We start from the raw sequence: 27,820 nt of genomic DNA, 5'->3' as shown, positions 1-27,820 counted from the left end.
GTGCCGTTAGCGCTGCCGGGACAGTGGGCAGCTGCGGTCCCAGGCCTGCTTCGTTTCCTCAGGTGCGGCTCGCGGCTTGAAACCTCACGCGGTGCTTGGCCACGGGAAGCAAGTCAGCAGCACGGGTCCTCCTGCGTCAGACTGCCCAGGCACCCGTCCCTGGGGCGCGAGGGGTCTGAGAGAAGGATTCCGGCGGGCTCCACGGCTCGGGACGTTCCTTTGTAGGAAAAGAGCGTTCTGTTTTCACTGCAGGCCCGTCTGGCCGAGAACAAGATGCGTCAGCGACGCTTGGTTTCGGAAAGCAGCTCAGTGGATGAGCTACTCATTTATCCTGGTGTGCTGAACGCCGGGTGTAGTCCTCACCGGCAGAGCCAGCCGCGGGCCACGGGGCCAGGAAGCAGGACCCTGGAGGAGATTGGGGGCTGACCGCCATCTCCTGAGGCCAGGAGGGCCGGATGGCAGCAGGAGGACCGTGGGTGGGCTATGGGGGGGGGGGGGGGGCGCGCGAGTGCACCGTCGGTGTTTCGAGGCACTCAGAGGTGCAGGTGGGGCGCACACGTGCCGTGCGGGGCGTCAGGGGCGAGCGAGTCCCTGCAGGCTGTGGCTGTGCTCAGAGGAGCAGCCCCCCGGGCGTTTGGCACTCTCCTCCGGTCGCTGCTGCCTCATTAGGTGCGCTTTTCAGGCAGGTCCTGTGCTGGCATCGGTGCGAATGTGGCCTGGACCCTTGAACTCCGGTGTCTGTCCCAGCAGCACCTCCCACCAGCCGTCGTGAATTAAATGCTGCTTGTGACCCCTTACCCTTGCTGCTCTTAAATCTGTGCTTTAAAAACAGCTTAATGAGGGGTTTACTGGTCCAATTGGAAGTTTTTATTAAAACCTATTAGTGCTGGAGCGGAGCTCGCCTGCAGGAAGCGATTAGACCGCCTCCGAGGGCCGGGCGGACTCTGTGACAGCAGATCCCACCAAACCGTCTCCAGACCCTTGTGTCCCAGCTCTGCGCTTTGCCCGGATCTCATATCCTCTGCTCTAATTGATGGTTCTTCTAATTCCCTTCCCAGCCCCCAAGCCCGAGAAAGCAGTTTCTCGTAATCGCATTACTCCCATAATCAGAGGCAGCCTCTCCTGTCCCGGCCTGTGAGCTCGCCGGGCTGTGCAGCCTCTCGGGGGCGTCTTTCCCTGTGCTTTCCGGGGTGCTCGGGCTTGACACAGCCACTCTCCTCGCATGGCTCCATGGGTGTCCGCTCGCACTCTCCTTGCTCCCCGCCAGTGACACTGGCCGCTCAGCATTGTTTGGATTTGGTCTCTTGTCCGCTCGGGTCCTTAGGAGGGACACAGAAGCCCGTGCCAGGTGGTCTTCAGAGGTCCCGTGTGACCTGCGTGGGCTGGGAAGCATCTCAACTAGCAGGCATAGCCCTTTCCAGAGTGAGAGGAACCGTCTTGAATGGCTTCTGCCCTTTACCCACTGTGAGCAGCCCTGGCTGGCCACGACCGCCTGAGAGGCCCAGAGACCTCCTGTTGTCGGCCTGTGTTGGGTGTTCTCCGTAGTGACCCGGGCTGCCTGGAATTTCTGGTGCTCTCTCCATCAGGGTCTTGGGGCTGGTCCTGATCCAGGGGGAGCCTTGTTTTCTTTTTTTTTTAATTAAAAAAAATTTTGTTTTAATCTTTGTTTATTTTTGACAGAGAGCGTGTGAGCAGGGGAGGAGCAAAGAGAGAGGGAGACACAGAATCCGAGGCAGGCTCCAGGCTCTGGGTGTCAGCACAGAGCCTGACGTGGGGCTCGAACCCACGAACCGTGAGATCATGGCCTGAGCCGAAGTCAGACACTCAACCGACTGAGCCACCCGGGTGCCAGGGGGAGTATTCTTTTTTTTTTTTTTTTTAAACATTTATTTATTTTTGAGACAGAGACAGAGCATGAACAGGGGAGGGGCAGAGAGAGAGGGAGACACAGAATCTGAAACAGGCTCCAGGCTCCGAGCTGTCAGCACAGAGCCCGATGCGGGGCTCGAACTCACGGACGGTGAGGTCATGACCTGAGCGGAAGTTGGACACTTAACCGACCGAGCCACCCAGGCGCCCCCAGGGGGAGTATTCTTGCCTCATTTCCGCCCCCACCGGCCCCGCCATCCTCTCTTTGCCCGGCTGGCTCTGTCGGCACACCACTGTTCCCTTCTCCGGTCCCTGGGGTCACCAGTGCAGGGAGACCATGCTCCTGGAGAGAAGGAGCCGTCCTGAGGGGCTGCGGCCCCGGGGGTCACTGAAGGCGCTCCTGGCTGTGACCCACGTGGCACAGTTGCCCCCCGGGGTGTGCAGTGTTCAGCCCAGCGTGTTGAAGGGGGAAAGTCAGGTCTGGGGTGCCGGGGCCCCTTTGGGCAAGTCTCTCAAGGTGCTGGGTTCTCCTCCCTCGTGTGCACACACCGTACATGGTGCTGTTTTCCAGTGTGGTCTTTTGCATCTTCGGTCTGCTCCTTCCCCCCGGTAACCCCTATCTTACCGTATTCTCTTACCCTGACGCCTCCTCAGATCTGTGTGCGAACACATGTGCGCACACGCTCAGGTGAAGGTCACCGCACACCCAGATGGGGCCGATTATGGGCCATTCTCTTCGCTTAGGACTATCTGGTGAGAATTACTAAGACCTAGAAGAAGATCTGTTTTAAAGACCTTTCTTCCTTACGTGATCACTAACATTTTGCTTATTCTCCATTTTCCCCATCACATCTAGCTACCCATTTCTATTTCTGAAACTTGCTTATCTCTTTAATATGCAGAACTCTAGAATAGAAAAGAAGCATTTTGTTGCTTTTATTCACACTTCTAGTTCTGAATCCATGTGGGTGGCTTTTGTCTGCAATGCTTCTAAATTGCCTTTTATTTTTATTAAATTGTGTAGATGTGGATGTTTGACTAGCATTTGCTTTTGGGGGGCTTTTGGATTTATTTCCAGTGATTTGAAATAGAAATGTGGAAAAGGGTTTGTATCCAACTTAAGACTTTAGAACAGGAAAGTTGTTATAGATTAAATGCGGCAGAGCCATGTGCTTGGGAATTAATACAGTGTCTCTTGTCAGCCCATGTTTGTGATGGTGACATCACGTCTGATGAACTGTTGAGTCTCCCGGATGCTGGTCCCCTGGGGGTTGAGAACCATGGTTTTATCACCACCCTGTTTTCTGGAGACTTGCTGAAGTCCCTGCGGCCAGGGTCTGTCCGACTGCCACACACTCTTCCCCCACACCCTCCTGCTGTTACCATTATGGCTGCATGCTATTCAGAGTGGCCTTTCCACCCCTACCCCCAGCTGTAGTTCTAGCTCAGCTCCTGGGCACTCCTGAGTGCTTGTCTGTTCCCTCCTTTATCCCTGTGGTCAAAACAGCCGTAGGTTGTCTCCATGGTGGGTCTTTTCAAATAACTGGTTTTATCTGATTTTTTAAAAAATGTGTTCTAGCTCATTAATTTTTACTTTTTATAGGTTGTTTCCTCTTTCTGGGAGGAAAGGGTTTATTATTTCCTAAGATCTTGAGTTGATTGTTTAACTCATTAATTTTCCATCTCTTCTTACCTGCTAATGAAAGCATAGAGGCAGGTGACCAGTCCCCTCTGTGTCTCTGGCCACCCACCCTGCCTGTTTGAGAGTCCAGTGTCTTCCTGATAATGGCACACAGTATACTTTTATAATTGTCAGTGCTGATGTCTCTTTGGTCCAAGTGCTGTTTAGAGAAGAGCTTCCAAAGTCCCAAGCCCTCAGGGTTTTGTAGGGTACCTTTTGTTGACCAGTTTCTGATTTTATTACACTGTGAGCAGATAATTGGGCCTTAAGATTGTTCTTCTAATTCTAAGAAACATTAGAAATGTGCGTGGACTAGGAAGAAATTGTATGTCACAGCTTATAACAAAAACAGCAGTGTCTTTTACCTCTGCTCACCCCCATTCTGTTTCCTGGAGCAACTCCTTTACTTTTTTACCATTGCTGGTATTTATCTCCATATTTCTGAATAATACATTTATGGAGACTATTCTTGGTGTATCACTTAAGCTTTTTTCTATATTCTTCCTATTATGAATGATAAGGATTACTCTCCCTCCCATATCCTTCTCTTTCCCTCATCTCAGTACAAGTGTGTCACAAATATAGTATATGAAATTCATATTCAGTCTTTACATTGTGTAAATGTCATCTGCTGAGCCAACAGTAAATTGTGCTCGCTTGTTTCTAGTAACTCGTTGTTTTCCCTGGAGTTAATAGTTGCCTCTTCTTTTTTGGTTTGCTTTGTTTTTCATCTCTGATCATGCTTTAACATTTCATTCCAAATTCACCAACACAACTGTTTGACTTCTTCCGATACGATTTTTACTGAATGAAACATATTTGATAATCTGTTACTTCCTTTCCCCATTCCCCACCCCCTTCATAGAGATTTTTTCTTGGGAACTATTACCACCTGGAGTGGATGCTTTATAGGTCTCTGGATTTGGAGACTGTGGGGCGGGTTAACTCTTTGCCAGATTGGGTACCACTGACCTATTTGTCCTTCTTCCCATCTTCGAGATCTTTATAGTTCACAGAGACAGGTACCTGCAGTTGTGCTGGGGTAAGGCTCAGAGACACAGCCACTGGTCCACGGCCTTCTTCCCCATGTATATTCTAGAGCGTTATTCTTCCTTAGGAAGAATCATTTTTAAGCCCATGTTTTGATCACATTTTTTTTTATCACATTTGATCTCATTTGGTCATAGCTAAAAGCAACTGGTGAGATGGGTCCTTCCCTTTACTTCTGCAGCGTTAGCAGTCGCCTGTCTGAGGCAGGAGGAACCGTTGCCCCCATGCTCCTTCCCTGCCAGGTAAACACTGATGTGTCCTGAATCACAGTGAACAGCTGGGAGGCCAGAGAATGGCTTTGGTCTCCTCAGACACCATTGCAGCCACTGGCTGGCCTGGAACCTCCCGAGTCTGGCGTGTGTCCCTGGAGCTTCCTGGCTCCGATGCCCCATTGTTGGATGCAAGAGGAACACAGCATCGGCAAGCCTGACCTTTGCCAACGCCACTAACAGGGAGAGGCATTGTTAGGTTAGCCCTGGAGTAGCAGCTGTGTGCCAGTTTCTTTTGTAAATGCTTTGATATTTTAAAACAGAAATTTTAAGCGAGGAAGCCATGCTTTGTTGCTGTTACAATAGCAGCTCTTGTCTGTGTGGATTCATTGAATGGAGACACTGATACCGGTGCAGTTTTAGTGCCGTTAATAGTTCCTAAGTGTGTACAACGCATCTCTTCTTAATGGCTTGTGTCCTCTTACCGAGAATTTTATACCTCTTTTAAAGCACGATCCCTGTACTTATTATGGGCATGTGGTTGGTCTCATATTTAAATACCTTTGGGGGCACCTGGGTGGCTCCGTCGGTTGAGCGTCCGGCTTCGGCTGAGGTCATGATCTCGCAGTTCGTGAGTTCGAGCCCTGCGTCGGGCTCTGTGCTGACGGCTCGGAGCCTGGAGCCTGCTTCCGATCCTGTGTCTCCGTCTCTCTCTGCCCCTCCCCCACTCACATTCTGTCTCTCTCAAAAATAAACGAACATTAAATACCTTTGACAAGGAAGAGCACTGCTGGTTTTCCATTTGGTATTAGCCTTGATGAGTAGCTTTGGAACATTCGGAAGACTGACGTGCGGACAGGATTGTGATTAATTTTTGTACCACATCCATTCACACTTGCCTCCACACTGGCTGCTCCCACTGTGGGACAGTGGCCCCCAGGGCCGCATGCCTCCCTCCAGTCCACCTCCTGCACCTGCGCAGCCGTGCTTCCCAGCCCCGGGCCCCGTTTCATTTTTCTCCAGCCCACCACCCTCTGACGTGGGTCTTTGCGTTATCTGTCGGCTTATCATCTCTCCACCTGCCTTCCTCTCACCAGAGAGTCCGCGCATGAGGGCTGGGGCTTCACGGGGTCCCCCCACCACCACAGCACGTAGGACGGGGAGGGGCTCGATCACAGCGTGGCTGGTCCCTGGTGAGCCTGTGCACGGGTCCACACTCGGATGCCGCGAGGAGGCAAGCGGTCTGGGTTTTTCTAGGCTGGCACATTCTTATGTTGTCACTCTTCTCAAGGCCGCTGGCAGCTCAGGGCCCTATGCTCGGCGGAGGGTGTGACTTGGTGTATGGAGAAAACGCATTGGTTTTTTTTTCGATGACGTGTCTCCGGAACTCAGACCGCCAGCACAGCCGCAGCATGCGTTCTGGTGCTTCTGAGAGATGGCTGCGTTGAGGCACGTGTGGCCGTCGTCCGGGACGTGGCTGGCCCGGCAGCGTGGCAGCCTCGGGTCTGGGCACACGGCACCTCCTCCTGCTCGGCCCTGAACTGGGCACAGAAGCGCCAAGCAAGAGGACCACAGTCCGTTGGCTGAACGCAACCAGAGGCAAAGCACAAAATGGAAAACTAACGGTGGAGCCAGAGGCAGCCTCCGAGGCGCCGTCTGAGGTCCGTGCTCCTCGGTAAGAGCCAGGGTGGCTTCGGGGTTAGCAGTGGCACGGCCACACTTTGGTCCCGGGTTTCCAGGGTGAGGGGGGCTCCCGTACAAGGCAGAGCCCCCGAGACCCGGTCCTCTTCATGACGGCCAGGCGCGTGCCCGCCCTGGGGCGGGGCCCAGCCGGGCGCTGACCCGAGGCTGTGGCTTGTCCCTGGCGAAATGGTGCCAACAGGACCTCTGAAAAGGTGGTCCTGACATAGTTTCTGACTCAGAAATGTTGCAGAGTCCCCGTCAGCCTCAGCCCTGCGTCCCCGCAGGTGGCACGTAACTGGTGGAACAGAGACGTCAGCACTGGCGGGACGGTCAGCTCGACGAGACCGTGGTTGGGTGTCTCTAGCTTTCCCACCAGTGCCCCCCAGTCCCGGGGCCCCTCCTGGGCCACACTGCGCATGACGCCTCGTCCGCTTTGCCCTCTGGGGTCTGTGCCAGCCTCCCGGACTCTCCTGACTTTGACAGTTGTGAGCAGTTCTGGTCACTTACTTGGTACAGCGTCCCTCAGGCTGGGTTTACCTGGTGTTTCTCGTGATGAGACAGGTCACGGGGGGAGGTGCCCTTCTCATCACCAGATCAGGTGCCTGAATCCTCACGACTCCCCGCAGGTGATGCTGACCTGGATCACCTGGTGAGAGTGTGTTTCCGGGAGTGTCCTGTGTCGGGTGCATTTTCCCGTCCCTCCTCTGTCCTCTGGAAGCCAGTGTCTGGGCCCCGCGACCCCAGGGGAGGGAGGACTCAGCGACACCCTCAAATGACTTGTGTATGTACATTAAAGCCACATAGTCGCTATTGAAAATTGGGGGAGTTTCTTGAAGTTATGCGATTACCCTGTTTTTCCTTCAGGGTTTGTCCCCTGACTTTAGGCTTCCCTGTGGCCGTCATTACTGTGACGTCCTGGAGGTGATTTTCTTGTTTCCATCATCCCTTCTACTGTTGTGAATTGCAGTTCCCCTATGAGGAGGAGCTACCCTTTCTCCCCCATTTCTTTACTAAATACTTGTTTATGTCGCTGTGGCTCCTCATTCTATTCTCACAGACTAGGATCCAGCACCACGAGGACCTGCTTTGGTGCTCATCGCCCAGCCTTAGCTGCGGGGAGCCCCGAGGCTGGCTGCCACACCCTTATTGAGCCCCCCCTGACTTCCCAGCCCTACGAGCTGCAGCCCCATCTCGTGATTTCCCTTCTGTAGCCCTCGATTCAGCTCTTTCCCCAGGGGCCTTGCTTCTCTTTCACGGAGAACCGCGTCAGACACCAAGATCCGGGTGCTGGGTGTGCTCGTGGCTGACGGGGTGACACTGCTTCTCTGCCCCACGCCGGACAGAGCCAGGAAGGGTGTGAATGCTTACAGCGCACCACTGACCAGCAGCGAACCACTGTCGGGACCTAGATGAGCGTCAGAGGCCTGACGCCGCGTGAGAGGAGCCCATCTCAGGTGCCGCACACAGCGCGATCCTGGCTGGGGGCTGGGGAGGGGGCTGCCTACACGCAGACGGTGATGGGGGTCTCTCGGGTCTACGCCTGGGTCAACATCACAGAACCCGGGACAAGGAGTCTACGGGAACGGTGCGATGCTCATCAGTTTGCTCTGAACCTACAACTGCTGTAAAGTAAGAGTTTAAAAGTACACAGCACAAAGGGTAAGTTTTAGCACATTAAATCTTTAAAAAGCCACGTAGGACGTGTGGGGAAGCCAAATATGAACTATAACAAATGAACCTGTTGATAAACATGCAGCGTTCACACACACGTATGTGCGTGTTCTACCTAACACGTCTTCTACGTTACATGTTGTGTTTGTGTTACGACGTGTGCGTAGGCATCTACTAAGTAATTGCACTGAGGGGTTGAGGAAGGTGTTTTCACGGCGTGCCCGGGTCTGGTACGCAGATGCGTGAGACGGCGTGGATGTCACGGTTTTATCATCAGGAGGGGTGTTTTGAGAACAAACTACTAAGCCACTGTGAACAGTGAGCAGTTTGCTGAGCGGTTTTACGTAGCTAAGCACGTAAAATAATTCAGCCCAGTGGTGACGGGAGACGGTTGTCAAGCCAACAAGCAACTGCTGTATCCAACAGTGGCATTTGGAAGGACTGTCTACGGCAGCGCTGGGGGCGGTGGGGCAAGCGGGGACTGCCGGCAGCACAGGACTTGGTGCAGCCTCCTTGGAGGACGTGTGGCTGCCCAGTTACACATGTGCCTGCCGGTCACCAGCCTCACTTCAGGATGTTCTGCGGCAGGATTAGGGTGTGCGGGCAAACTGCGAGGGGCTCAGCACCGTGTTCATGGCAGGAGAAAATGGAAATAGACTTGAAGGTTCAGCTGTGGAGAATCAGTTAAAATTACATCTCTGCATTACTAAACACCACCATGTAATGACACACAAAGATACTTAAGATATGTTAAAATGGGTTTTAAATTGTATATACTACATCCCATTTTTAAAAATATTTTATTTTTATTTATTTCTGAGAGAGACAGATCGTGAGCAGGGGAGGGGCAGAGAGAGGGAGACACAGAATCCGAAGCAGCTCCAGGCTCCGGGCCGTCAGCACAGAGCCCGACGCGGGGCTCGAACTCACGAACCACGAGATCGTGACCCGAGCCGAAGTCGGACGCTCAACCGACTGAGCCACCCAGGCGCCCCTAAAATATTTTAAGTCATCCCTAAACACAGCATGGGGCTTGAAATCAACCCCGGGATCCAGAGTCACATGCTCTTCTGACTGAGCCAGCAGGCACCCCTGCAATTTGCTTCTACAAAAATCTTCCAAAATTATTTTGAAGTATATGATCAGGGAATTAGTTAGATTTACCTCTGGGTGGTCAGACTGCTTTTCTCCTTAGTTCCAGTTTATCTTCAGTGAACATCTTTGCTTTTGATTAAGGAATAATAAACTTGTCTTAGTATTTACTGAGTTGCTTCTAATAAAATGAGGTCAGTGGTGGATCAGATGTGAGCAGATGTGAGCTGGGCACAGGACTGGAGGAGCCCGGGTGGGGGCGGCCAGAGGAGGAGAGGGAGCCAGTGAAGCTTTGCCTGAGGGGCGCAGGGAGGTCCGCTCCCAGCCAGGTGCCCTTGGCCGGGTGAGAAGCCCTTTCCTCTCCTGGGACCGGGTGCTTCACGGCACTCGTGGCTGGAGGCGGGACAGGGGTGGGGGCCGGGGGCCGGTTCTGAGCGCAGGGACTGCGGTGGCCTGCCGGTGCTGGGGGCTTGGGAGGAGTGAAGGTTTTTGGAGGACCGCAGGGTGTTGAGACCAGGAAGGGACCCTCGGATCGGTCTCCTGTCTGGACGGGTCCGAGCTTGCTCTGTGCTGCTGCTGGCAGGAGACGCTAGACGCAGGCGGTGCTTGGAGGGTCCAAGGAGGGGTCAGGGAGTCCTGGGCGTTGACTAGGTGGGGAGGGGCTGGCAAGGCCGGAGAGACGGTGGTCTCCGTCGAGCCAGAGCCACGGATGAGGGCCAGTGTGGGCGTGGGAGTCCGGGTGAGTCCGGGTGAGGAAAGCAGGAGAGCGAAGTACTTCCTGACCGATATTTAGTGCTGCGGGTGCTCTGGAGTTGGTCCCCAGAACCGGGGGAGGCGGGGAGGGGACGCGCTGCGTGGCGCCCGGTGCCTCCGCCGGACGGGTGAGGTTACTGCCCTCCTGTCCACTCAGTCTGTGCCGTGTCTCAGGTTTTGTGTGTTTGGGCGGCAAGAAACCTCCTCCTATCTGAGTGAGAGCTGTGCGATGTGCCTCAAAAAAGGCCAGGGCTTGGGGATGAAAGCAGCGACTCAGGAGACAGGAAGCCGTGCTTCTCGCCACGCCAAGTGGCGCTCTCTGGGCCTCAGAAGTTTCCGGACTCCCCACGGCTCGGCCCCTTCCCAAATTCTAAGCATGTACGTGGTTCTGTTGCGAGACTCGCGCGAAGGTCCCGCCTCAGCACCGCGCCCGTTCAGAACGCACACCACGGCGCAGCCCGCGGGGGAAGGCTCGCGCCCCGCCACCCCATCACGTGGCTTCGGGACCCGGTCCGGGATACTTGGCTCAGCATCAGCAAATGGACAACTCTCTGGCTTTTTCCCCGTTTTGATCGTGCCAAAATCAGCAATTACAGTCATAATCCCCGAGGAAAAGAACAACTGAGAAAATAACAGGTGGGCCCGAGCCCGGGGCGGGTGTGAGCCCCAGGGGGCTTTGCATGTGCAGGCCCTGCGCTTTGGGGAGCACGGTGCCGCCTCTCACGTGGCCACTGGACTGGAGCAGAGTCCTCAGTCTTCTTGGGCGACGTGGCTGTCGTGCGCCAGGCTCCTGGATCCTCCCCTTCCTTCCTTCGGGCCCTATGTGACACCCCGTGTGCGCTTCTGTGCAGAGAACACGCTTCTGCCCTTTGCCTGCTCCCACGCCAGGCCGTCCCGGGGTGGCCGTGACAGCTGGCGCACCACCAGCCGTGTCTGCCCACCCTTCAGCCCCCTTCGGAGTCTTTGCCTCCTTACAGAAGCCAGTCCCCCTGAACATGGGTCTCCTATCTCGGAAAGAGAACTTGTTTTCCGAGCTGCACCTGAGCGGTCTGGGTAGCAGAGGCCCCCTGCTCCCACACCGTGGCTTTCCGCTGCCCTCCTGGCTCCTCTTCCGGGAAACGCGTGCTCGTGCCGCTGGCCTGCATGAGACTCGGGCATGTCCCTCGATGACGTGGGATTTTCTCCACGAGGCTTTTAGATATCTTCTTAACAGACTTAGTCCCATAGTCGCTGTAAGTTTGGCTTCTGGGACACGTGGCAGTTTAAAACATCGCAGTTCAGTGTGTTGCGATTCACGAGCCTGCCGGCAGTCCGTCCTGGATGTCCCCGTAGATGCCGATTCCTTGCTCTGTTCTTCTTCAACTTTTGATTACGAAAACCCTCCAGCGCACACGCACCATCTCCGTGTTGACGGTGACCCTGAACAGGCAGCGGCCCGGGCTTTGCTTACCGCCTCCCTTCCTGCTCGGCCGTGACGCGGATCCCACACGCTGCTGTTCCACCTGGACGCGCTTCAGCACGTGCCGCCCCGGGTGGGGTCTGTGACCATGCACCGCCAGCACACCTGGGACACCGGGGGGGGGGGGGGGAGGGGGGGACAGCTCCCACCTTCAGTCCGTGCTCGGGGACCGCCGGCTAAGCAAGCGCCTTTCCTACGGCCCCCGTGTCCGAGTGCGCACCGACACGCCCGATGGGTGCCCCCTGCAGCCTCTCCACGCCCCTCCCCCTCTGTGCTCCAGACAGGACTTGTGTAGTCCTGCACAGAGCGGACTGCTCTCCAGGCCCGGTGGGCCAGCCACAGGGCTCCCGGCTACTCCAGAGTCGGCCTTGATTTGGGCAGGAACGTTTTGTGGGTGCCGGGACTTCGGTCGCTGCCGGTCAGAAAGCTCGGGCCACCTTTCCTCTCTCTCTGCGACGGTGAGATTGCTGAGGCCACCTGTCACCAGCCTGACCTGTCCTTTAGCAAGTTCTCGGTCAGCAGAAGTGAAGGGCCGGTAGCCTTGGTGGCCAGTCTGGAGCTCACGTTCTTGTTTGTGTTTTTTTTAATGGTTATTTACTTTTGAGAGAGAGAGAGAGCGCTTGCGAGAGAGGTCACGTGCAAGTTGGGGAGAGGCCGAGAGAGGGGTTTTGCAGAGGGGCAGACAGAGGATCCGAAGCGGGTCTGTGCCCACGGAGAGCAGCGAGCCCGATGCAGGGCCCGAACTCTTGAACACGAGATCATGACCTGAGCCGACTGAGCCACCCCGCGCCCCGGAGGGTGTGCTCTGTGCTCAAATTCTGTCACTCTGCTTTTATCAGAGTTTTGCTCGGTTGGTTGGTTGATTTTTCTAAAAGTAACTTTCCTTCATCAACTGGTTGCTCTAAATCTTGTGCCTCTGAAAAACTCAAGATAAACAGGTGTTCCTTTCCCTCTTCAGCTTTTGTGACAATCACTTGGTCCCTGAGCACCTAAAGGAGTCCTTTTAATGCCATTTGCAGTTGCTGCTGATGCCGTTTGATACTTGAACTCATTTTCCGCATTTTGTTTTAACTTTCCATGTAGGAGATCATATTTTTTTCTTCTTTAGGTCTTAGAACTTTTTATTATTTTCACAGTGGCTAAGGATAAGTGTGATTAGGACTCTTAAAATCGTGTCATTACGGGGGCACCTCAGTCTGGCAAGCATCCAATTCTTGACTTCGGCTCAGGTCACGGTCTCCTAGTTTGTGCGACCGAGCCCCACATCAGGCTCCATGCTGACAGTGCAGAACCTGCTTGGGATTCGCTCTCTGCTTCTTCCCGTTCGTGCGTGTGCTCTATCTCTCTCTAAGTAAATAAACTTTAAAAATAAATAAAAAAGGGGCGCCTGGGTGGCTCAGTCGGTTAAGCGGCCGACTTCGGTTCAGGTCATGATCTCAAGGTCCGTGAGTTCGAGCCCCGCGTCGGGCTCTGTGCTGACGGCTCAGAGCCTGGAGCCTGTTTCAGGTTCTGTGTCTCCCTCTCTCTCTCTGACCCTCCCCCATTCAAGCTCTGTCTCTCCCTGTCTCAAAAATAAATAAAATGTTAAGAAAATTAAAATAAATAAAATAAAAAATAAATAAATAAAAATAAATGGCTAAAAAAAATAAAAATAAAAATAAAGAATAAATAGCTGCCATGTTTAAAAAAACCAAATCACATCACTATGAAAAATTTCCAGCATACCAAAAAAATAAAAATAAAGGATTATAGAGTAAAAACGCATACACGGACCATCTAACTTCTACAGGTTGTATCTTACTTGATTTTTTTTTTTTTCTGTGATTTAGCTAATCTACTCACCTCTCCGTCCGTCCACCAACCCGCCGTGTATTTTGCTGCGTTTCAGAGTTAACGCCACGTGGGTACACTTGAGCGTCAGGTCGTTCACTGAGCTCCAGTTAAACTGTGAACTTCAGTGTTTTAAACTGCCGCTTGTCCCAGAAGCCACGCTTAGAGTGAATATGGGAATGAGTCTTTTAAAAAATATTTAAACGCTTTGTGGAGAATCAGACACTATAGAGGGACATGTGAGAGTTTTCAACACGCCAGCAGGACGGCTCTTTGAGCTGTTCGGGTCGTTTCCCGCGACAAAGAACTCCCACACAATGAGATGCGAAGATCTTAAGCGCACGCTTTGAGAGTCTGACAGACCTATACCCCTGTGTAATCCAAATTCCCATGAAGATACAGAAAATTAGCATCACTACCGTTTATGCAAAGGTAGCGTTCTATCTCAGACCGAGTCTGTAAGAATTTCCAGGAGGGACGCCCGGGTGGCTCAGCCGCTTAAGCGCCTGGCTCTTGGTTTGGGCTCAGGTCACGATCTCACGGTTTGCGGGACTGAGCCCCGCGCTGGGCTCTGCATTGGCAGCATGGCTCCCGCTTGGGATTCTGCCTCTGCCCCTCCTCTGCTCCCGCTCTCTCTCTCTCTCTAAATAAACATTAAAAAGGAAAAAACTTCCAGGACTGTTTGCACAATGCTCCCCACAAGGAGGGAAGGTTTGCTTCTTGCCTGGCTTCTCAGCTAACTTTCCAGAAGTCCTACTCAGCTGACACCTCTCTGCAGACAGCTGTGTCCCGTCCCTTCCACACTAGGGACCCTTGGTCTCAGGGGCCTGTGGGGAACTGTGTGAAGGACAGCTGAAGGACTCACCTGTCCGAGAAGGTGAAATCGCAATGCCCCAAATGAAGCAGGTTTTATGTGGTTAATACCAGGGAAAGTTCTGCTTTCTCATAGGCTGCGGGGTTTTTATAATGATGTCTGGTGATTTCCATTTCTTTGCTACTAACAGAAGGCTCTGAGGTCACAGTCCTACCGCTCTGATTTATGTCCAAAGGAAAACGGCTTGCAGTCATTTTAAGCACGGGCTATGACGGCGAAGAACTTTCTGTCTCGTGCTGCTTAGACAGACAAGCCTTATCAGTGCTGCTGACAGAGGCTGGTGGTTTTCCCTTCACACGTGTGCTGGGGTTGCTCCACTTACTCTCTAGATCTTTCTCTCAGCATCTTCTCCGCGCAAATGATTTGGGGGCCTCGCTGTTGGCAAAGCTTGTGGATTCCCGGTTCTAATCTCAGAACGGAGAGTCCAGGAGGCGCAAGAGTCCACATCTGGTTCGGTGTCTGCTCACCTCCGTCGCTCCTGACGAGTTGCTGCCATTCACCCTGTCCCTTCTCCGCACGTTGTAATGTCTCACTGTCCCCTGCTGGGGTCCTGCCTTTGGTTTACAGCAGTTAGGCCGCGTTGCGCCTCTGTGCACGTTTTTTGGATCCTGTCTTATGATTCCCTGAGGTTCTTGAATCTGTAACTTGTGTCTTTTACCAAGTTTGGATAATGTTTGCCACTATCTTTTCTGTTTTTTCCTGCCCGTCTCTCTCGTCTTCTCCTAGGATTCCACCCGTGTGTATATGTAGGGCCTTCTGACGATGTGTGTTCCCCGTGCTCTTTTGTTCTCCAGGCTTTACGGAGTCTGCTCTGCGGCCTGCGTAACTTCAGTCGAGCTGTTTTCACTTGGTCCTGTCCTCTCGACGGCTCTTAGGTTCATCTGGTAAAACTGTAATTTGAGACGCTTTCTTTTTCAGCTCTCGAACTCGCTTGGTTCTTTCTTGCCCAGCTTTGTTTCTCTGCCGAGTGGTCCCATCTGTACGTGCCTCGTGGGCAGGTCTTCCTTTACCGGCTTGAACGCCCTTCGCCTGGTCTCTGCGGAGCAGGGCAGCCCGGGGAGACGCGCGGTCCGTGGCGCCGTGTGTGTTGGGCGGGCTGTGCAGGGATGGGCTGAGGCCTGGTTGTAAACGTTACATTCGGGGAAGGCCCTGCCTGAGAAGGGTGGCCTCCAAGCAGAGAGCTGGCCGACGGGCCGGAGAAGGGGGCGCTGGCAGCGGGGACCTGAGGCGGGCCTGGGCCTCCAGCCGGGGAGGAGAGCCCAGGGTGGAGGGGAGGGGAGGGGAGGCGAGGCGGTCAGTGGCGTGCCGGTTAGCTGTACCCTCTCCCCGCGGGCCGCTCGTGTGGGGTCTTCCTGATGGCTCACGTCAGCGGACTTAACGCAAAACCTAGTCCTCACTCACTGCGCACTGACCTAAAAGAAAGCCCTTCTGGAGACTTCTCCTGATGGCATCACAGACGTGGTGCCTGAGGATATCACTGCCCCTTCCCATCACCAAGCCACCACCCCAGGCTTCTTTGTGCACAAGGTCCGAGCAGTGCCGGCTGCCGACAGCGCCCCCCGGGGTCCTGGTTCCGTGACCGCTGCCCGCCTGTCCGCTTCCTGTCCCGCCGAACATATGCGCTGCCCAGAGCAGGTGTGTGGGGCGGGCCGCGCCTCACGGGGTGAGATAACTGGACACGCGGGCCCCTCCCGTCGGCCAGGCCCTGCCCTCCTTCAGGTGACAAGGGTGTGCCTCTTAGCAGCATCGAGGACAGCAGAAAGTGTTCGCGGAGTGTGTGGAAGATCTAGAAAAGCAGGTCATTCTTCAGGACCGTGTGGGGCGAGGGTGACCCCACTTCCACGGGCACGGGGCTCAGCCGCAGCGCTGGAACGAGGCCCGCACCGCGCAGAGCCTCCCAGCAGACCTGCCTCCCGGTGTTGTCGGAGAGCAGGGTCCCCCCCCCCCCCCCCCCGCCCCCCGCCGCACCGTGAGCCCGAGCGGCGCAAGCCTGCAGGGCAGGTCCAGGGTGACCTGGACACCGGGCAGCGTCTTCGGGATTGCGGCAGGCCGCTCCAAGACAAGCTCCTGGCTAATTTTCATGCCCGGCAAACAAAAGGCAGAGACACGGTAACACATCGTGCCCTTCAGCCTCATGTATGTTAAATATTTGGAATATATTAATCCTAAGAAATCTCTGTTGCTAGATCTAATTTCCGTTGACAGGAAGCATTTTCATATTTATCCAAAACCAGTAAAGCTAGCGAAGGTCATTGCTCTGAATTTTGCTCTTGGGCTAGCTGGTGACACCTGCACGGTCCTGAGCAACAGGGGACACCTGGGGCTAGGAAGTCTGGTTGCCATGGTGACCGAGCATTACTCTGCGCCGGTGGACAGAGGGGGAGGGTCGCGGTGTGGGTGTGGGTCACACAGGTCACTTCCTGCTCCCTGCAGTGCCCAAGGACAGCCTTACGACACAAGATTCGCAATTTTCTAAACGATTCATAATTGGGAGTGTGCATTTTTAAAGTGAGTTTATTTGAAGCCTGAAACCTTTAACCAGCTCTTTCAAACCTATCTACGTGCCAGAAAACTCACTCCTGTTTACAGTCTGATTGGACTTAAATCCCGCATCTGAAGCGTGAGGCTCGCTTCTTTCAGAGGCCGGGTCTCCCCTCGCGGGCTGTCCAACAGCAAGGTCGGCGGCCCCCCACGTGCCACGTTTGCCCCGCACAGGGGGGTTCCGGAGGATTCTGGGGCAGATCCGGAGCAGACCGGGGTGGGGGGTGGGGGCAGGAGTGTGGCCCATCTCTGGGGTGGGGCTGGAATCAGTACCGCCCGGCCCTAGTCTGTCTCCTTGGGGCAAGAGTGGCTATACAAGCCATCCTTGTGGCTGAAAGGGGTCGCCTAGGCAAGGCCCCTCTCCGTGCCCTTCCCTGCAGGCACACGTGTGATGCCTCCTGGCTGCAGCTGGTTGCCACGGCGACGGTGCCTGCAGGGGGACAGAAGGTGCCGGTTGGTACCTGTGAGGGGCAGGGTCACCCCAGAGCCGTGCCTGTGGGATGCTCCCACCCTCAACGACACAAGGGCCCCTGGAGTTTCCGTAGCCAGCAGCCCCCTTGGGCCCCATCGGTGACTGCGCAGAGCACACTCTGGCGTGCTGCTTCATAACTTCCCGTCCTGAGATGGAACCTAGGAAGACGCAGAAAGTGACTTTCCAGGGCTCCGAGCACTCTGCAGGTGCCGAGGGTGGGGCCGCTCCTCTCGAATGACAGCCCGTCTGGAGGGAGGCGTCTTTCTCCTTTTTCCCTGTTTTTAACCCGAAGCTAATGGGTTTCCTGCTTCTCATGCGGACGGTGGCTGTCACTCTTGAAGGATCCATAGGTGCAACGCTTAATTATTCTTTCTAAGTAACTGTAATAGTTTTGGGGAAGGTAACGAGACCTCGGTTGGTATTGCCTTCCTGGAGTGGCCGTCTGCACACCTCCCGCCTCTGAAGCCTTGGTGTAGGTTGTGTTTTTCTCCCAGGTCACAAGTGGCTTAATTTGTGCCGGGTGGACCTGGACTCTGGGTGACTTCCACGCAGGCGTCGTGCGCGCCTCGCTCGCCAGGCGGGTCTGCCTCCCGTCCCAGGCGAAGGGATCGCCGCGGAGCGGCCAGGCCGCCGCCCCCGTCCCGCGCGGTTCTCCTGAAGGCTCCAGGCACGGGTCCGGCCTCTCAGTGCTGCATTTTCTGGATCTTGAACAGAAGAGCATCTCCACTCTCCTCACGTCCCTAAGTCCACAGGGAAGGTTTGATTTAGGGAGCAGGTGCCCCGAGCTGAGCCAGAGGGGCAAGGGACCCCCACCACTGACAGGTGAGGTCGGGAGATCCAGGCCCCGTGCGCTTCTCTCGTCGGAATACACGGAGGGCCCGAATTCAGCGTGTTGTATGGGGTCTTTCCTCGGAAGTCGCCTGCGGCTGCCCTGGCAGACGCGGGCCACACGTCACACACCGTGCGGTTTTAAATGCTGGTTCAGAAGCACCGGCCGAGAGAGCCTCCCCTCTCCGACCACACAGGCTGTCCGCAGACTGCAGGGCACGGGGCTGTGGCCGCCCGGGGACCCGGAGGACGTGGACGTGTCCCATCGACACCTCCGTGAGAGCGGCCTGCCCCACCCCCACTGCCTGTCTCCTCCTCAGAAGGGCAAACAGAGCTGGGGAGCCGCCCCGCTACCCGACAGCTGCTGGGGTGGTCACCGTCCAAGTGTCCGGTCCCGAGCACCGACCCCTCGTCTCTCACAGCTGGGGGCCTTCCCTCCGGTTTCGCGGGAAGCTTCCCCAACGCGGCCTGTTCAGCACTTGTCAGCGTTACTGGAAACAAGCCAGGAGCCACAGAAGTGAAGGTTCCAGAAACAGGTAGCTGCATGGGCCTCATGCTTCGTGGCTCCCTAGTGGGCGTTTGTGACCACTGCCCCAAAGCTACAGGCAGGGGCAGCACGTGGGCCTCGTCCCCGAGGAGCATCCATTGGGGCGGAGCCTTCCGGGGGACCCCGTGGAGCTGCAGTGCTCACGTGGCACTCGCACACCAGTGAAGGGGCCAGAGCGCCCCGTCCCCTCTCTCTGCAAGAGGATACGTGTGAGCGCAGGTTGGAAAGGCACAGGCGCCCTCTCGAGTGGGACTCGTCACTGACGTCGGGCCCCCGGTGGGACCCGCCAGTTGTGTCTGGGTCGCCCCAGCGCCCTGCCGCCCGGCCTGCGGTGGTGCCCCCGCGGCGCCCTGGCCGTCCTCATCGCGACCTCGGGGCTGCGGGAAGCCGTCCGGCTGCACCCCTGGGCATTTGTTTTCCGGGGCCGCCTTCCCGCCACGCCGCCCGAGAACAATGGTGCCTTTGTGCGGATGTGTGCAGCGCAGCTGCTCCGCCCGATGAGATCCAGGCGAGGGAAGCAGCAGCAGGTGGGTCTGTGGGCCACCCTTTCCTCCCCGGCGGTGTCGCGAGCGCTGATGGCCCGAGGGCCAGCGGCCGGGGAGGTGGCAGCTCCAGCCACATCGGGGGAGCGGAGGCGGGGGGGGGGGCATAGGCGGCTCTGCTCCCCCTGAGCACCCGGGCAAGGTAGGGAACGTTCCAGTAGGTTCGCAAGGAGGCAGGAGGGCAGGTGACCTTCTGCCAGTACACGTGAGTCCCTAAGGCGGCAGGGCGCCCCTTGCCCACCCCATCGCCTGCTTGGCGGCACTTAGGTGGGTCTCTGGGCCCTGCCATTTGCACATCACTTTGATTGGTGTCATTCAAGCTGCATATTAAAATTCCGCTCGTCACATCTGTGCAAAGTGAGGTGGCAATTAGAGAAGGCGGGCCTGGCACTCTGGGGAACGCCGTGCACCCACGTGAGCGTCGCGGGCTACGAGGCCTTTCCGGTGAGTGCTGGCAGACGTCCCCGTGCCTGCGGTGCTCGGGGTGGACACTCCACCTTGCGGCCTCCGGGGCTTGCCTGGCTCTGCCCAGAACGCCCTGGACCCACCTGCCTGCTCGTGCTGCCGCGCGGCGGCACGGGCCTCCCGCCTCCTACACTTTCTCGCCACACGGGGGGAGGGATCGGCCCAGTGGCAGGACGACAGGTACTTTGTCAGAAAGCAGAGGGGCCCGTCGATGAGCGCACGGCACGCTTGGGTCATGAAGTGACACCCCAAGAGAACGAGGTCCAAGTTCAATGACTGTTCTCTCACAATAAAACTAGAGCAGTTGTCATAAAAGGAACGACGTCTGGTTTTTTCTGGTCGAGACAAGAACGGGGGTTTGAAGTAAACTGTAAAGCAAAGGGCCTCCATCACCGTGAAGGGGAAGAGCACCTTGAGTCGAGGTACACGGTCAGTCTGCGTCTGGAATTTCCTAAGACAGACCAAGTGCAAACACTTCCTGCATTTTTCCCCCTTCTCCTGGGAGAAGTCAGGGTTCTCAGCTCTGGGCGCGTGCAGGCGGGTGCTGGGGAGCCAGGCTGAGCCCCCGTGGCTATCCCACACGCTAAGTCCCCCGCACACGGGTGGTACCAATGCCCCTTCCCGGCCTCGCCAGAGCACCTTGTAGGACCATCTTGCCCGTGACTAGTGGGGGCCTGGCCGCAGCCTGCCTTGCTTCCCCCCTCCTGTGGGCACCCCTCCCCGGCATCCTAGGCCTCTTTCTGCATCTGGACTTTTCTCTGGGTGGTGCAGGGTGTGCTCTGGTGGCCCCAGTGTCCCTAGCACAGGTGCACGTGGCTCAGCCGGGACAGCCCACGGATGCCATGCTGGCCGGTATAGGGCGGGACTTGCCGCCCCTCTGAGTAGGGGCCGGTTTGCCCGCCAGCCTCGGTGCTGGGCACTGCCTCACAGCAAGCAGACCCCGTCCTAAGACCCAACTGACCTGGAACCGGGGCTTCAGAAATGCACAGAACATACGAGAGCAAATGGGTCGCCCCCATTTTATTATGAAAAATGTCAAACCACAGACGAGTGTCCGACGGGCACAGTGAGAACCCACACACCTGCCACCGAGACTGAGCAGGCTGTTCGTGGGCGTCATCATGTCCCCCGTCTCCACCTCCAGTGCATCTCAGAGTAAGCTGTAGGCATCGAGCCATCCGTGTGGCCCTAAAATCTCGGGTTCAGGACTCCTTTAGGGTTGTCTCTTTGCAGTGGTTTTGTTTTAGAAAGAAATTTACAATGAAATACATAGACCTTCAGGTGCCTCTGACTCACACCCTGAGGGGGTGTCACCCCCCAGGTGTTTGCCCCTGTATCAGTTCCCATTGTATTCCCCTGTATCAGTTTTGCTCCTTCCAGAACCTTCTGTGAATGGAACCATAGTACATGGACCCTTGTCCAGAGTATTTTTCGTGTGCGTAAAGTTTCACAGATTCATCAAAATGAGACAAAAAAGAATGTGTGTAGGGGCGCCTGGGGGATCAGTGGGTTAAGCGTCTGCTGACTCTTGGGCTCAGGTCATGATCTCGGGGTTCATGGGTTCAAGCCTGTGTTGGGCTCCGTGCTGACAGCACAGAGCCCACTTGGGATTCTTTCCCTCTCTCTGCTCCTCCCCTGCTTGTGCACACATGCGTTCCCTCTCTCTCTCCAGGTAAATTAAACTTTTTTTTAAAAAGCATGTGCAACATGCAGAATGCCACGTAGCCTCTTGTGAAAGGCCGAGTGACAGCAGCCGGGAAGCTGTCAAGGTCTCACGTTTCCACGACAGGCCAACTCAGTGTCCACGGGTGCACGGAACACCCGCCCCCACTGTGCCCACGCCGCTCACCACACTGGTCAGCTGGGTCCCAGCTATTGCCGTCACAGCCTGCGGTGGAGTTCCTGGCTGCCCCAGGCCAAGCCCTTACAGCGCTGACAGGAGGCCGTTTCATTTAAAGCCCCTGTCGCCTGTACCCGCGTCTTCCCCAGGCCTCCCCGCTCACCTGGGGCCACGTCGCCTGTACCCGCGTCTCCCCCAGGCCTCCCCGCTCATCTGGGGCAGACTGGGGCCCTCATGTCCGGGTCAGGCCATCTGGCCTCGTACACTCTGTCCTGGTGAGGTGGTCTCAGGGAAGAACCCACAAAGCTCTGCTTCCGTGTTCAAAACTACTGAATTGAAAAGGCTTCCACAAACCCACAGGCGGTGTGTGCTGAGTGTGGGGCCCGTGTCAGGTCCGTGCAGTGCCCTGCAGAGAGCCTGGCTTGGGGTGCTATGGCCGTCCCACTGCCCTCTCTGACATGTGCCCCGGCCTGGGGGTGAGACGGGTCCCTGGGCCACACCACCTGTCCTGGTTGAAGCATCGTTGAAGTTAAGCTGAGTTTGGAAAATGTCTGGCTGTTGTTAACGTGGCCTTTTGTGTCCTTACTGTCATTCCAGGATGGGAGTCCCAGCTTCTGGAAACAGGATTCCTGGGAATCTTCCTGTGCCCTCTTTGGACTCTGTCTCGACTGCCCACAGGGACCCCCCCGTCCCAGATCGTTCTGTGGGGCTTTCGGTGGCTGATTTTCAGAATCATGCTTGGAGCGGTAAGCGGAACCTTCAGTGGCTAGGCTTCAGGAAGCGTGCCGCAAAGGAGCCACGCCTCGCTGCCTGCTGGCGGGGCTGTGCCCGCGGGGCCCCTTCTGCTGCTTTCCGTGTTCGGGGGCCTGTTTCTGAGCCCTAGGAGTGCCCCCGGCCCCCAGTCCTGTGCACAAGCACTTCCTGTGGGGCCTATCTCGACTCTGAGCCCGCTCCACAGGGAGACTCACGGGCAGAGTCCCTCCTGGGGATTTCTGGAAGGTCTGAAATGTTTTACGTGGTTTAAATCAGGAAGGCGGGGAGCGGGTCAAGGACACACAGTCCCCTGTGACCGTCACCCCAGAGAAGCCGTGCAGAGTCCTTCCCGTCGGCACCTGGCTTGCTGGCCCCGGGGAGCGTCTCCCAAAAGCCAGGCGTGTTGGCGGCCGCCTCGCTCCGGCGTGGCCGGTCGATGCCGTGGCCCGCGTGCTGCCCGCCTGGTGTCCTCCTGGCTCGCGCCCTCCTGGGCCCTGGCGACCAGGGTTCCCCGGCCGCAGACTCCCACGGGGCCCATGCAGGTGCGCGTCTGCTTCCACTCCCCCTCCCGTCCCCCTCAGGTGTCTCGGGAACATCATCCGAACCTTCCATTCAGGAGGGACTTGGTTCCTTTCGGCCTGACTAGTGTCCGCTCTCTTGGGCTTCTCACTCTCCGCTGATAAGATCTTGCTGCTTATGCCGGAGCACTGACTTCCTTTACGTCGGGAGCCCCGGCCCTCAGGTGTGCTGAGCCACCTGTCTGCTTTGAGGTTTCGCAGGTGCGGGCGCGCACGAGCTCACAGAGAGCACGCTTCTGCCACACACAATGGTGGCTCTGCCCGCGTCCCCTTCAGTCCACACAGCCCGCCGTCTCCTGTCCCCCGCGCCCTGGCACCGGCCGTCTGGTGTGCCCTGCGTCCCTGGCAAGAGGCCCTTGTCACTCTCAGCCTGGGACAGCATCCGTGTGTCCGTCCCTGACTTGGGCAGGCCCTGCCAGATCTCTGTGGGGCTGCTTTCCATCCCTGTGCAATCGGCGAGTGTTTTCTGGCCGGGTCCCATAGAGTTCCGTGGTTGCCGCGTCGTCGTCAGATGTCCTTCCCCCACTCCCGGCACCGGTCTGCCCCTCCGTGCCTGGCGTTAATTCGATGCCCTTCGTCCCCATTACCCGTCTGGCCTGCGGGAGCCCGTCTTCGTGCCCTGTCGCCTCAAATCCTGAGTGGTGCCAGCCCTTAACTGGGAGTCGGAGGTCCCCGAGCAGGACAGGCTGCCCCAGGTCCTTTCTTCCTGCCGGAAGCCCGCGCGCTCCCACACTTCAGACGCCCTCCTGGGCACTCGAGCCCCTCATCCCCGTGTGACGACCGTCCGCGGTCTGGTTACTGCTGCATCTGGGGCTGTGTGGCGGGTGGGGGGCGGGGCACCAGAAGCAGCCGGAGTGTGGGAGGTGGACGTGGTTGGTGAGCAGCACCCAGGCTGCCCGCGAGGGGAGCCTCGGGGGCCCGCGTGTGGCCCCAACGTGGCTGGCAGGGCTCGCGACCCCGGGCGGTGCGCGTCGCTGCAGGTCCCGGGAGCTGGCGTGCGGGGTGAGCGCGTGGCCAGACCCCGCCACAAAGACTCCTCGTCCGGCGGTCAGACGGCAGGCCTGACGATCGCGGCTCCTTTTCCTGACACACGGAAGTTATTTGCTGTGATTAGCGGGCGTGGTTCCGTGTCCGTCTGGGACTTCAGTTTGGAGTTCTTCTTCAACTACTTTTGAAAATCCAAGGTGTTTGCTGTTCGAGTCCCTCACCGGGGACCGGCCTGGGACCGCAGGCTCTGGAGGCAGGAGAGCGGCGGGGGAGGGGCGCCGGGTGGCGGAGCGGCGCCCACGGAGCCTGACAGCGCTCAGGCGCCTCTCGTGGCATTTTGATTGACTGTTCGCACCAGCTGGGTGAAAACTCATCAGGTGCACTAAAAGGGGTAATTACTCGATTGCGTCTGTGTTGGGTGCCGCTCCTCCTCCTCGCTGGAGAGCGGCAGCGGGGAGCAGGCCCGGGAAAGGACAGCGCCTGTCGCTTACGCGGGGAGAGGGCCGCACGCGCCTGCCGAGGACTGAGCTGCCTGCAGGTGCAGCCCCGGCCTGACCTGCGCCTGCTCACGACCGGCGTCGCGGACGCAGAAGCCACCCGGCCGCCGTCTGCTGCGGTCCCGGCGCGCCGGGCAGTGACCCCCCTGCACACACGGCCCCCGGGCCCCCGAGGCGGGTCAGCGTGGCCTCCCCACCGTGGAGCAGGCTCTGCCTGTGAACAGCTGGAAACTGGGCCTGGCACGTGACGCATGCTGGACAGCAGACAGCGGGGGTGGGGGGCCAGCGGGACACGTGGCGGGTGCCTGGCCGTCTACGAGGGGGCAGGGGCGGGCGGAGGGAGGCCCAGAGTTCCCTCGGCCCGCATCCTGCTAGAACTCGAGGGGCGAGGTACAGAGAGGAGGACCTGGGCACAGAAGGAGCCCCGAGAAGGACACAGCACCCCTGCCGACCTGCAAAGGCGCGTGGCTCCCATCTAATCCCAACAGACGGACACTTAACTGACACGGCCGCCCCGGTGCCCGGTCCGAATAGTTGTGTAAATTGAGATCATCCAACCAAATAAGAAGCACCTTCCACTGAGAAAACTCCAGGCCTAGAAGAGATTTTACTGATCAGTCTGTAAAACATTTAGGGAAGAAAGTGAATCCTGTCCACACGCATCCACGACACAGAGGAACCCCTTCTGGGCTTATTTTTGTGAGGTCAGTGAGGACAAGGACGTTTCAAGAAAAGGAAATTACACAGCAGTCTGTTCAAGAGCACCGGGAAACACTCTTGAATTATTAGCGAACGAACCCAGCAGCGCCTGAGCCGCATGATACACGGAGACCAAGCCTCATGGTAGACGGGCTTTCCGCGGGATATCGAGTGGACGTAAGTGAACCGATACAGTTCACCAAATTCTTAACTGACGGAGAAGCGTCAGAATTAAACACTCGTTCACGGCCGACGAATCTCTGGCGCCCTGAGAATAGGCGTCCTCCGCCCGACATGCGAGGCACCCGCCCGATGCCGCGCTCACCTGAGGAGACCGCGCGTGTCTGCCGAGGCGGAGCGCGAGGCGGAGCGCGTGCCGGGCGCCCGCTTATCCCGTCTACCTGGTGTCGTACTGAAGACTGTAGCTCGCGCAGAAAAGCAAGGAAAAGCAACAAAGGCCCCGAACGCGGGAAGGGAGGAAGTGAAGGCACCCGTCTTCGCGGCGGAGCGGTCACAAGGTCCTCAGGACCAGCGCGTGCAGTTAGCCAGGTGTGGGATTCACGCGCAGGGCACACGGATCAGGCTAGCAGAAGCCGACAGGGAGCGAATCTGCGGGGTCGTCGCTGTCGTGCCGTCCGAGCTCCTGTCTCCCCGCCCGCGGCGCCCCGGGGGTCCCACGGAACCGCTACCCAGCCACCCACGAAGGAGCCGGGCCCAGTGGGGGTGTCGCCTGGAGCCCTGCGGGCAAGATGCCACAGCAGGAGCCTGTGACCCCCACGAGGTCTGGTGACAAAGGAACTTCTACCTTCCCCAAATCAACCTTTTCACATGCGTGGGGATCATCCCCGGAGCGGCGGGCACAGCGTGTGAAAACCTGAGGTACGCGCTCTCCCCAGAGCCCCCCGGTGCCTACGACTCGCCCACGGGGGGCGTTCCTCACGGTCTGCCGCTACCCAGACGCGGACGCCCAGGGTGACACCTGCCTGGACACCGTCAAGGACGTGTGGTCTGTGTGTGTGACATCAGGGCCACCCTGCTGTCCATCCAGACCCTGCTAGGAGAATCCAGCACCCGTAGCCCTTTGAGCACACACGCTGTGTGTGAAAAGCCTGGAGAAACCTCACGGCCTTTAAGAAGTACCTGCAAGAGGGGCGCCCGGGTGGCTCAGTCGGTTGAGCGTCCGACTCCGGCTCAGGTCCTGATCTCAGTCCGTGAGTTCGAGCCCCGCGTCGGGCTCCGTGCTGGCAGATCAGGGCCTGGAGCCTGCTTCGGGTTCTGTGTGTCCCTCTCTCTGCGTCCCTCCCCCACTCTGTCTCCCAAAAGCAAACAAACATTAAAAAGAAATTTTTTAAAAGACGTGTCTGCAAGAAACCTGCTCGAAGCTGGTCTCTCGCCAAGAACCCGGACTGTGTAGCCTCTCTCCTTGTGTTCTCTTTTTATCTTCTCCTTAGATCATCTGCCCTTTCCTTCGTTTTTGTCTAGGACTCTGTATCTTAAGCTGTGGTGTCATTTTTGTTTCGTTTCTGTTTTTTAAATGAAGTCTCTGGTTGAGCCTTTATGAATACATTAAATAAATACAGTGGTTTGTTTTTTACCCGCCTCCCCCCCCCCCGAAAAAAAGAAAAGAAAAAGAGAATGTAAACTATGTCATTAATAACCTCCAAAACCGTAAAATACTCGAAATTTTAACAGAAGTCTAACACTGTTCTCTGAAAGCTACCATCGTTGCTGAGAGAAATGAGAAAGGCTTAAAGAGACAGACACACTTGTGTGAGTCAGGAGCCTCAACACTGCTCAACTGTCCAGCTCTCCCCAGATCGATTGATAGATGCCACACAACCCAAACGTAATTCTAGAAGGACTTTCTTTCTAGAAGTTGATGAACTGATTGTTAGATTTGTTTGGAAACGCCAAGGACCTAGAATAGCCAGAAAATCTCGCACAAGAGGCACACCCCTTGTTCCAGGGGTCGCAGTTGGTGAGACGGGCAGTGGGGGCACAAGGACAGACAGCCGAACCCTTAGGAGGGTCAGCGAATCCGGAAATAGCCCCACACCAAAATCACCGTGACGCACGCTTTGGACAACTGACCGAGTCAGTGCCACCAAGAAAGACAAGATGCTTCTCTGAGGTGCAGCGCTCAGGTGTCTGGTTACCCACAGAGGCCATGAGCCCCAGCCCGCCACCGCGCGCGGGAATTCGTTCGAGGCGGGTTCCAAACGTGAAAGTGGAAATCACAACACTTCTTGAAGGTAACGGGAGGTTTTTGAATCAGAATCTTCTCTTCCCGACAGACACGAGTGATAGACGGCACCCACAATTCCTCTGCCCCGCACGGGGAGCCCGTGTCCGGTCCCGTAAAGGACGCAAGAACCCAGCGGTCACGACGATCGGTGTGAAAGGGGGAAGCTTTAGCAGATACCCCTGCAAACACTTGAAAACTGCCCAGCTTTCCCAGCCGTTAGGGAAATGCCTGCCAGTCCACGCGCAGTGGGATGGCGTGTGTGCCCACAGGACCTGCTGAACCCACAGAGGGCAGGACCACACTGCAGCCAGTGTCCTGGCTTGGGCCGCGCCAATCACCGCAGACCGAGTGGCTTGCGCGGTGCTTCCTTCCTCCAGGCATGAGGCCGGCGGTGTCCCAGCGCCTCCCATCCCCGGTGAGGACTCTTCCCGTGTCCTCATAGGGGTGCGGGGGGACAGCAGCCCCGGTGTCTCTGATGGGTGCACTCGTCCCGTCTGCTCAGGACCCTGCCCCCACGGCCCCACGGACACTTAATTACTTCCTCAGTCTAAACGCGGCTGCGGGGAGGGCCCGGGGAGGACACGGCACCGGCCCTTCACGGCAGGGGAGTGAACCAGAGAGGGACCGGCCTGTGGTGCTCTCCTGCGGTCGTGAG

The 27,820-nt window shown here is 57.1% G+C and overlaps 1 protein-coding gene across 3 annotated transcripts in view; it reads left to right on the top strand.

The window, feature by feature from the left end:
• Nucleotides 1–27,820, top strand: part of LMF1 (lipase maturation factor 1) — an 88,201-nt gene that overhangs the window by 27,422 nt on the left and 32,959 nt on the right. For 2 of the 3 annotated variants that reach the window (XM_053894191.1, XM_019437314.2), the window contains exon 4: nt 22,004–22,152. The exons of the other annotated variant lie outside the window; for it this stretch is intronic. In XM_053894191.1, coding sequence (XP_053750166.1) covers nt 22,004–22,152 — 149 coding nt within the window. The remainder of the gene's footprint in view (nt 1–22,003; nt 22,153–27,820) is intronic. 3 annotated transcript variants of the gene reach the window in all.

This window comes from Panthera pardus, unplaced genomic scaffold (genome assembly GCF_024362965.1).
Source record: "Panthera pardus isolate Hobbes unplaced genomic scaffold, ASM2436296v1 HiC_scaffold_4, whole genome shotgun sequence".
Lineage (NCBI taxonomy): Eukaryota > Metazoa > Chordata > Mammalia > Carnivora > Felidae > Panthera > Panthera pardus.
The sequence above is the reverse complement of the archived record's forward strand: the minus strand, read 5'-3'. Positions and strand labels throughout refer to the sequence as shown.